Below are 10,885 nucleotides of genomic sequence, written 5' to 3' on the forward strand. Positions count from 1 at the left end.
GATGAATCGATCTGTAAAAGGCCACGCTATAGTGCGAATGAGAAATTTGATTGCCAAAAACGTGATTTCAGTCCACCACTTCATGCTATTGATGACTCATCTTCAGGACATAATTGCCAACTAGCGCCTGATTCAAGCGTTCTGTCCTTTTTCGTGCTATTTGTATCAGAAGATCTGTTGAAATTTATATCACTTGAAACGAACCGATTTTTCACTTTCACCTTGGCAAACACGTCGGAATCAGTTCGTTCTCGACTATCCACCTGGAAAGGTACATGTTTTGAGGAAACGTATAGCTTCCTTGGTATTTGGCTTCTCATGGCTCCCGTAGCAGTCGCACGGTTCCGGACTGCGCGCCTAGAACAGCGAGACCACCGCGGCCGGCTGCAAAAATAAAAACTTACAAGGGAACCTCCCCATCGCACCCCCCTCAGAATTAGTTATAAGTTGGTACAGTGGATAGGCCTTGAAAAACTGAACACAGATCAATCGAGAAAACAGGAAGAAGTTGTGTGGAACTATGAAAAAATAAGCAAAATATACAAACTGAGTAGACCATGTGTAAGATAGGCAACATCCAGGTGGGTGTAAACCCATGAGCGCCGTGGTCCCGAGGACAGCCGGCACGGTAGCTCAGCGTGTTCGGTCAGAGGGTTACCAGCCCTCTGTAATAAAAAAAAACTGAGTTAACCGATCAATGACGAACTTAAACGGATGTCTTACGACGTCCGCCCCGAACACATACAACGAACGAAAACGAACAAAGTGAGAATTAAGAAAAAAAAGGAGGTTAGCGTGTGCAGTTGCGGAACGATAGGTCCTTGGTTCAAGTCTTCCCTCAGGAGAAGATTTTAATTTTTTATTTTCAGACAATTCTCAAAGTTCAGGCACTCACATATAATCAACTTCGCTCTCCAAAATTACAGGACATGTTCAGATTTGCTTGGACATATGCAGGATTTGGCGCACTACACACGGAAAAATTTGAAAACGTTAAAAACATATGTTTTGACAGAGCACAGACAAAACTGTGCGACTGTGAAACTTTTGCATTCATTTGTTGCAGTTTATGTGACAAACTCTTATGTTTCCACACTTTTTTGGGAGTGATTATCACATCCACAAGAAAACCTAAATTGGGCAAGGTAGATGAATCTTTTTACCCATTCACCAAGTGTACAAGTTAGGTGGGTCGACAACGTATTCCTGTTATGTGACGCACATGCCGTTACAAGTGTCGTATAGAAAATATCAGACGTGTTTTCCTTTGGAGGAATCGGTTGACCTATGACCTTGCAGTCAAATGTTTTCGGTTTCCATTGGACAGGCACGTCCTTTCGACTACTAATCGCACGGTTTTGCGGTGCGGTCGCAAAACACAGACACTAAACTTATTACACTGATCAGAGACGTCAATGAACGAACAGACAGATCATAACTTTGCAAAAATATAGAAAGTAAACTTTTCACTCTAGGGAAGATTTGAAGCAAGAACCTCTCGTTCCGCAGTTGCCCACGCTAACCACGGGACCACGGCGTTCCTGAACTCGGACTCTCCGTGATGTTGCCTATCTCGCACATGGACTACTCAGTTTGTATATTTTGCTTAGTTTTTTCATAGTTCCACACAACTTCTTCCTGTTTTCTCGATTGATCTGTGTTCAGTTTTTCAAGGCCTATCCACTGTGCCAACTTATAACTGAATCTGAGGGGGGTGAGATGGGGAGGTTCCCTTGCTAGTATAGATTTATGGATTCTTCCATCACTTCTTCTTAGAAGTTAAACCTTAAATTTAGTGCAAATATCATTAATTAAACAAAAAGTTCTAGCATTATTATTACTACAAAATTGTAGCCTGGGTTGTGGTAAAAGATATTTATTTAAGTGGTGATTAGTTTCAAGCGAATTCCATATTCAAACAAAACAAAACTAAGACTGTGACAACCACATTATAGCTGTTAATAAAACCATAGAAGATAGATAGCTATCGATATTCTATGGTTTTATTAACAGCTATGATGTGGTTGTCACATTTCTTTTTGTCCTTTTTGACATGGTTGTTTGAAAATGGGGTTGCCTGAAACTAGTCGCCACTTAAATAAATATCTTTTATCGTAACCCAGGCTACAGTTTTCTAGTAATATTCAGTAATGGATTGCTGTCCTATTTTTCCAGGACACTGGATTTGGGAAAAAATTCTATGCCTACACTTGGAAAGGGTGTCTCGGCACATGTTGGTCAGTTGCACACACTTGCCTGTTTCTGAAGCACAAAAGGTCATTAGGAATTAAACGTGACATTTAATTAGGTAGTTTAGAAACTTGAGTATTTCCTTATCTAACTCTTAAGCAAAAGTTATAAATCATTGTTTATTTCTACTGTACAATAACAATTGTCTCATATAAAAAGAATTAAGAATTTAATTTTTGATTTTGAAGTTTCCTTGGGGATAATTTATTGGATTAATATAGTGATTAGCTTCAAAAGTGTGTCTCGGCGTCCAGACACTTTCCTCGAAGGTTCCTTGTGGGTGAATTATTGTGATAGTACAGAAGAATGTCAACATTTGTTCATTACAGATTCTCCAGTGTTTACATCGTAAGCTGTATACAAAAATCTGATAATTATCAGTATGCCAAATAAAATACAGATGTATACTGAGACCTTATGATGATTCTCAAGAACTAATTGCAAATGAAAGAAAGCCTTTGATGAGGAGTAACATGTTAGCAGCGTAAGCAGTTTCCGTGTACATGAGGTCTGTCGAGCAATTCATCTCCAGATTCAAAGCTATGGAATAAGTATCCAGATATCCTGCATTTATTTGTAATGCCGGCGATCACACTAACTGCAAGACTGTCACGACCCCTGTGGTTCCAGAAATACTCAGGCTTGGGTGAGGGCGGCCAAGTGGAGAGCTCAGGCACACACAGCAGTCCACAGAAGTGGCTGCCTGTGCAGGTACACATACTAGGGGGCCCCAAGGGCAGGTTTGACATGGCCAGGAGCACTCGCCGGTGCAGCACTCAAAGTCTGAGTATGAATGGAGTTTTATATATTTTTATCAGAAGTGGATACAGATAGGTGATGATATGAATTCATTGTTGATGACTAATTGTTTAAAATTTTTACCGCAAGATTTACCAAAAATAGATGGAATATATTAAAGACCAAGTGGTGAAGTTGTGTTATTTGTTGGCAGTATGATATATATGGTAAATTTACGAACATTACAATTAATTTTGGGAGATAGAGTGTATATCTAGTACATGATTACATAAAAACTTCTTATTAAATGGTGTAGTCAACACTTATTCAGGTAGAACATTTTTATTCTTTAATGAACTTTCCTATGTGGAATTTAATGAATGTAATTTTATGTATAAATCACAAGGAGTTATAACTAGAGCACTTCCAGGGTTACCTACCAGAACAAATTCTGCATTCTGATACGTAAATGAATTGTAGTATTTTTTTCAAGAATGATACTTTTTACAAATGTAATGAACTTATAAAAAAGTAGTTAGTGCTGCTACCATTGATTTATCTTTATTTGGTATTAAATAAACTACATTATTGAATAATGTAATAAGTGCATTAAAAGGTACAATAGAAAAATTAGAGAATTTTAGTTCTTCAAAATCTAATAAATTTTTGTATATAAATGGAGCAAGCTCAATGACCAGTTAAATCCAAATTTTGTAAATATTGTAATACTGATAAGTATGATAATTTTACTTCACAGAAATATACAAAAGATGGATATAGAAGAATGTGAAGACAATGTGTAAATGGGACCTTTGCCTTTCATGGGCAAGTGCTCTACCAACTGAGCTATCCAAGCATGAGTCAGAACCTATCCTCACAATTTTACTTCTGCCTGTACCTTGTCTCCTTGAGTTCGAGTTTCGGTCCGGCACACAGTTTTAATCTGCCAGGAAGTTTCAAAATCAGCGAACACTCCACTGCAGAGTGAAAATTTCGTTCCGGAATGTGTAAATGAATATCATGTAAAAAATTATAACAATAACCGAATTCGTTGTTTATGTGAAAAAAATATTTCTAAATGTCCTTATAAAAGTCATTTACAATGAATTCCAAGTGAAGAACATTCGAAAATATTATTGTCAATGGAAAATGGAGAAAAACAAGAAACCAATACAGTGACAAAGACATGTGAAGCTAGTCAAGAGATAAAAAATTACATTGTTTCTTTGTTAACACATCATAGAAAGATGAAAATAATAATAAATGTAAGAAATGTAGTTTACAATGTATGAAAAACAAGAAAGTAATATGACCTTATACTAAGTTCTTAAATATTTATTGAATAAGAAATTTCACAAGTCTTTAAAATTTTAGATCTAATTTTTTACATACCTAATAAATTTTATTTTATATAAATAGGAGGGCCAAATGGAGTGAATCATAGTTATTCAGCTTTGTGATTGTTGTGAAGTAAACAATTTAAGAGGATAGACTAAATTAAATAAAGCGAATGTAATTAGGTTTATTACAAGACATCAAATCAAAGGAGGAAGTCTCTCACCAAAGGTGGGCTTTGCCCATAAGGGCACTCTTCGGAAACAATTACCTTATCATGCAATTAAAACTGATGATTATGTTTTCGAAACTAAAGAAGATAAAGTATTGAAAAAAATATTTACATTTCTAATGACACCTTTGAGAAAGAAAAAATTAGGACTAATAACGAAGATGAAGCAATGAAAAAATTTCCATTTTCTAATGACGTCTTTGAGAAACAAAGAATGAGAACTAATAATGGAGCATTATTTCCTTTTTGTACTAAAGCATTTGAGAAACCAAGAAGCAGAAGAACAGTTAGAGATTATCTTGTTGATGCTGCATCTGCAAAGAGATGACAAACTATAAATCTGCAAAATGATATGAACTCAATAGAACCTGATCATTTATTGAGTGTGGTAAAACCGAAAATTATGAAAATTGTAAAACACAATGTAAGCATACATCATGGACTGAAAATAACTTTAAAACTTTTTTGTGAGTGCCAAATGCAGACAAGCCACTGCTTAAGCAGTCTTCAGACTGTGTGTAGTAGAAATATTATGTAATTTCAGTTCCAGACATAAAATTAAAGGATCACAAATGAAAGAGAGATAATTAAAATATTTGAGAATGATAAACAAATTACTTTATCAAGAATGGATAATTTTCAAGCATGTGGATTAGGGTAGACAATAAATAGAATCATTGGTTTACAACTAAGAATTAATCGAAATGTCCCATTCAGAGGATCATCTTACATAGAAATACCAGATAAAATAAAAAATAAAAAAGCATGTATTAATGATCAAAAATGTTTTCTGTGGGCTATAAAACTGCTGTATACCCTGTCAATAAAAATTCAGAAAGAGTTACGAAATATAAAAATGTTGGTCTTGATGTTGATCAAAAACTCGAAAATTTTGAGTTTCCTGTAGTGGTTGATCAAATTCCAAAAACTGAAAAAAATTAATGTACCTAACAACATCTTTATGTTTGATGATAAATATCAAGTACATGCATTAAAAATTAGCAAAGTAAGAAAGGGAAACATTTGAATCTTCTGTATTTCAAGGGAGGAAATAATTCACACTATTGGTGTATAAAGAATTTATCTAGGGTCTTTTTGAGTCAAATTAATAAATTTGTATGTGGTATATGACTACTCCATTTAACTAGTAAAGAACAATTAGGTAATCACACATCAAGCTGTGTAGTTAACAAAGCATTTAAAGTAGAAATGCCAGAGAAAGGTCCCTCTGTAAGTTTTAAAAGTTATCAACGTAAGCAAAAAGTTCCAATGATTATTTATGCTGATTTTGAAAGTTTATTTTTGAAGATGGACAACTGTCAACTGAAACGAGAGAATTCATATACAGTGAAATATTAGAAGCATGAAGTAAGCGGATTCTGTTATTATATTAAATATGTAAATGCACACTGTAAAGAACATGTTGTTTATTGAGGACCAGATGTCATCAAGATTAAGGAATGTATAAAAAAAGAGGTTGAAGATATTGGTAGAATTTATCTTGAAGTTAAAGAAATGAAACCATTAACTACTGTCGAACAATCAAGACATAATAAATCAAAAGTTTCTACATTGTGTGAATGGCATTATTTATAGAAAAATAAAAAGGTGTGTCATCATGACCATTTGAATGAAATATCCATGATGTAATAAATGTTTAAAACAGTCATGTTTCGTACCAATTTAGTTAGATAATTTATCAGGATATGATTCTAATTTTTTGTAAGAGAACTTGGTTATGATGAAAAAAATAGGTTTTATACAAACATCAAACATAGATATATTAATTTTCGTAAGAAAGTTTGAAGATGATATTTATTGACACTTTTAAATTTATTGCTTCTACATGTGTTAAACTTTCATCAAATCTGAAGAGAAATCAAATGAAAAACATTAGAAAAAATTCCCAGAAGAGTTATTCATTTTAGTGACCAGAAAAAGTGTACATCCATATGGTTTATGATATGATTCAATATTTCCCATGTGGCGGATTTACGATATCCTGAGCAGCATTAGGGCTGTGCCCTGCCAGTTTTGATTGTACAAAAATAAGTGAAATATTAGATACTGCTAAAATAGAATATCCAAAAGAACTGCATGATTTACATAAAAATTACTGCTCGCTTCTGAAAATATAACTGTAGCTGGAACTAAAGAAAGCAAATTGTTAACTACATAAGAAATCAAAAATTATTATGTTGTTCATTATATAAATCTTACACAGTATCTGTCTCTAGGAATGAAATTAAAAAAATACACAGAATTTTAAAATTTAAATCATCCATTTGGTTGACAAAGTATATAGATTTAAATACAGAAATGGAAACTAAAGCCAAAGATGAATTTTGAAAAAGATCATATAAACTTATGAACAATTCCGTCTTTGGCATTGCAATGGAAAATATAAGAAACAGAGTGGATATAACATTAATGTCAGATGTAGAAAAATGTGATGAATTGATAGCAAAGCCAAGCTTTAAAGCAAGATCTCTATTTAATGAAAATTTTCCTATTATTCATATGAGTAAAACAAAAATTGCAGTTAATAGACCCTCCTATGTTGATATGAGTATACTTGATTTATGTAAAGAACAGATGTATGATTTTCGCTACAGAATAATGAAATCGAAAGATAGGGAAAATATTGAGTTGTGTTATCAAGATACAGCCAGTTAAATCTACAATAAACAAACTGTAGATTTTTATGAAGGTATGAAATCGATGACTGATAAATTTGGTTGGTTGGCTTGTTTGGGGGAAGAGACCAAACTGCAAGGTCATTGGTCTCATCGGATTAGGAAAGGATGGGGAAGGTAGTGCGCCGTGCCCTTTCGAAGGAACCATCCTGGCATTTGCCGGGAGCAATTTAGGGAAATCAAGGAAAACCTAAGTCAGGAGGGCCAGATGCGGGATTGAGCTGTCATCCTCCCGAATGTGAGTCTGATAAATTTGATACTAGTGATTGTCCAGAAAGTAGTATTTATGGTATTCCGCAAGTTGACAAGAAACTTGTACGAAAAATGAATGATGAATGTAATGGAAAGGAAATGGAAGATTTTGTGGTTTGAGAGCAAAAATGTATACTTATAAAGTTGGTGATAATGTAGAGAAAAAATCTAAAAGAGTTAAGAAATGTATTGTCAAAAATAGAATGAGCTTAGAAGATTATAAAGTTTGTTTGTTTAAGAATAGAAAACAGTACGAAAGAATTAATACGATTTGAAGTGAAAAGCACGAAATATACAAGTTAAAATAAACAAGAAAGCCTTGAGTCCTCATGATGACAAAAGATAGGCGTTGGAAAATAAAATAGATACATTACCATATGGATATTAGAAATCATAAAAAATCTAATCAGATTTTCTCTATATAAATGGAGACTAAACAAGAAGCTCAACAATGTAAATGTCTAGAAAGAGATTAAAAAACTAACTGAATTAGAGATAAATATTTTATATAATGTTACTGGATGTGAATATTTATATACTAGATATGGAGAAAAAATTTGTATGGAACTTAATAATGGGTTTAACATTTTTTTACCTGCTACGTATTCTAAATTAATTGAAAACAATCAGATGCACATGAAATATATAGAAGAATTATGAAAATTAGAAATAGCAACAATGAATTTCATTATACTGAATTCACAATGTGAAAATTTTGTAGTTTTTGATAGTGAATTTATTTGTTAGTTTTTTACATTCACCATAATCAATTTTATTAATTTTTGTAAATTCACCATTAATAAAAAGATATTAAATTTATTTTCTTATGTTCACTTTTGGTATGAAAAAAATAATTATTTAGAAAATTGGTGAACGTGACATGAAAAACTATTAATTTTTATTAACTTAAATAAAATTATGTGAGTTAGACCTGAAAAATAGATTGTGGTAGGCTATTTTAGTAGGTTCTAGGTAAGTTCTAGTGAGCTAGTTCAAGAGGCATGAGTGAGCTAGTGAGCTAGAACTGAGCTAGAACTTACTAAAATATCCTGCTGTCATCATTTGTCCTGTTCTTGCAGGATCTTTTTCTGGTCGCAACTATGTCTCTGATTTGATGTTTCACTGGTTTTCATGGTACACTCATGAAATGATCATGTGGGAAAATCACCAATTCATCGTTACCCTTGAGAGCCTGTGTCCCACCTCTAGTGCGCCGACTATAACAGCACGTTCAAACACATCTAAATCTGGATAACCTGCCATTGTAGCAGCAGTAACTAGACTCATTTGTGAGAAAGAGACCAAACAGCAAGGTCATCAGTCTCATCAGATTAGGGAAGGATGGGTAAGGAAGTCGGCCATGCCCTGTAAAAGGAACCATTGCGGCATTAGCCTGAAGTGATTTAGGGAAAGCATGGAAAACCTAAATCAGGATGGTTGGACGTGAGATTGAACCGACGTCCTTCCAAATGTGAGTCCAGTGTGCTAACCACTGCACCATCTCACTCAGTTTTCAGCAGTACAACTGCGCCAGACACTTGTCTTATATAGGCGTTGCTGACTGCATATTCTGCCTGTTTACATATCGCTGTATTTGAATATGCCTGCCTATACCAGTTTCTTTGGCATTTCATTGTATATCTCTGTGGGACAGCAATAGGTGAATAGTGTTATGTATGTGTAATCAGTAAGTCTGTTCCATGATTATTGCTGTAAGCACAAAGGGTATCATACCAGTGTAGGTTCTGGAGATGCTGTGGTGCTTTAATTCACAAAATAATATAAGTTGTTTTGAAGGTCCTGTTCCCTGGGAGCCCAAGGAATAATTGAATCACTCTAATTGGAAAGATTTTTTAACTAATGGAGAGTGGTACTTTCCAGTAGAGCAATAATGTTGAGTGTAAATTATATATTTTCAGTATTGATGTAAACTGAGATACGGCTGGGAGAGCGGTGTGTGTGCTGACAACTTACCCTTCTATATCCGCATCCAACAACATCTGTGCGCTGAGGATGACATGGCGCCCGGTTGCTACCACTGGTCCTTCATGGCCTGCTCGGGAGGAGTTCAGTTTAGTTCAGTATTGATGACTGTTATGACTTAGTGCAGAGAACAGTGTCATGAAAAGATTGAGATAAAATAAAATGCTTTCTTTTTGTTATTTACTGTACAAACACATGCTGATGCCAGTGGTGTGATTGGTGCTAAGGATAATGACGATGATGGTACTGATCAAATCCTTTTAAGTCAGCTCAAAGTAAATATTATATGGGTAAAATAAAATGCTCTTGGAATCAAGGTAAAGATAAAGATCCCCATTCTGGCTTTAGACAGGCTAGTCGGCTCAGACCATAGGGTGTGTCATTCTCTTCCAATGGTGTCAATGGATGTGGTGGAGGAACATGTGGTCAGTACATCACTCTTATGGTTGTTGGCGGGTTTCTTGATCTTGAAAGTGCTACTACTCGGTTAGGTAGCTCCTCAGTTGCCTTTATCAGGCCGAGTACACCACTTCCAATCCACCAAACAAGGGAAAATCAATGGTAGTACTCGGGAATCGAACCTGATCCCCTGTAGGGAGGTCAGCGCCACTGACCACTCAGATACAGAGATGGACTTGCGGGATCATGGGCAGTATTATGATACAGACATAAGAGGTGATCTGTCCAGGAGCAGAGTATGACAGATAATGTTGTGCTGGGAAGTTGACTGTGTAAGTGGAGGCAGGAACAGAAAGCAACGAAAGTGGATCAGGAGGCAGGAAGAGGTGTTTCTGGCTTGTTCTAAGAAAAAAGTATGGTGCTTTAGCTGGGAGGATGGATGGATGCCAAGGCGGATTTCTGGACCAAGACGAGAGAGCCTCTTGAAGTTTCCCGTGGGTAGGGCAAGGTTAGTGTGGAGGTGGGGGAAAGATGGAATGTTCTGGTATAGGCACAGTAACAGCCAAGCATTGGAGAGCATTAGATAGGCCATGAGATTTTGACCTTAGAATTTATGGGTCATACACTGATCAGCCAGAAAATTAAGACAACCGAACTAATATCGATACGAACCCATCCAGGCGATAGCAGCGTCACCAAGCGAAGAATTATTGCCAATCAGACGCACGCACAATGCATGTAGTGTCAGTGAGCTTGCTGTCCATGTGTGGAAAGGGAAGGAATCCTATCTGTCTGAGTTTCGCGAGCACAGATTGTCGCGGTCCAGAGGCTCGGCATGAGCATTTCGGAAACTGCACGACATGTCGGTTGCTCGAGGAATTCTGTGATGAGTGCTTCCAACATGTGACGAAAGCGAGGTGAAACCTCGTCCAGACGTCGTGGGACTGGGCTTTCAATCCTCATTACAGATGTCGGGAGTTGTAGGCTGCGCAGACTGCTA

The 10,885-nt window shown here is 35.6% G+C and overlaps 1 protein-coding gene across 1 annotated transcript in view; it reads right to left on the minus strand.

Annotated features, from left to right (window-relative positions):
* LOC126248456 (methionine aminopeptidase 1D, mitochondrial) overlaps positions 1–9,540 on the minus strand; it is a 168,896-nt gene extending 159,356 nt beyond the window's left edge. The window contains exon 1 of the mRNA XM_049949455.1: positions 9,478–9,540. Coding sequence (XP_049805412.1) covers positions 9,478–9,503 — 26 coding nt within the window. The 5' untranslated portion in view covers positions 9,504–9,540. The remainder of the gene's footprint in view (positions 1–9,477) is intronic.
* Positions 9,541–10,885: the final 1,345 nt, after the last annotated feature.

This window comes from Schistocerca nitens, chromosome 3 (assembly GCF_023898315.1).
Source record: "Schistocerca nitens isolate TAMUIC-IGC-003100 chromosome 3, iqSchNite1.1, whole genome shotgun sequence".
Classification (NCBI taxonomy): domain Eukaryota; kingdom Metazoa; phylum Arthropoda; class Insecta; order Orthoptera; family Acrididae; genus Schistocerca; species Schistocerca nitens.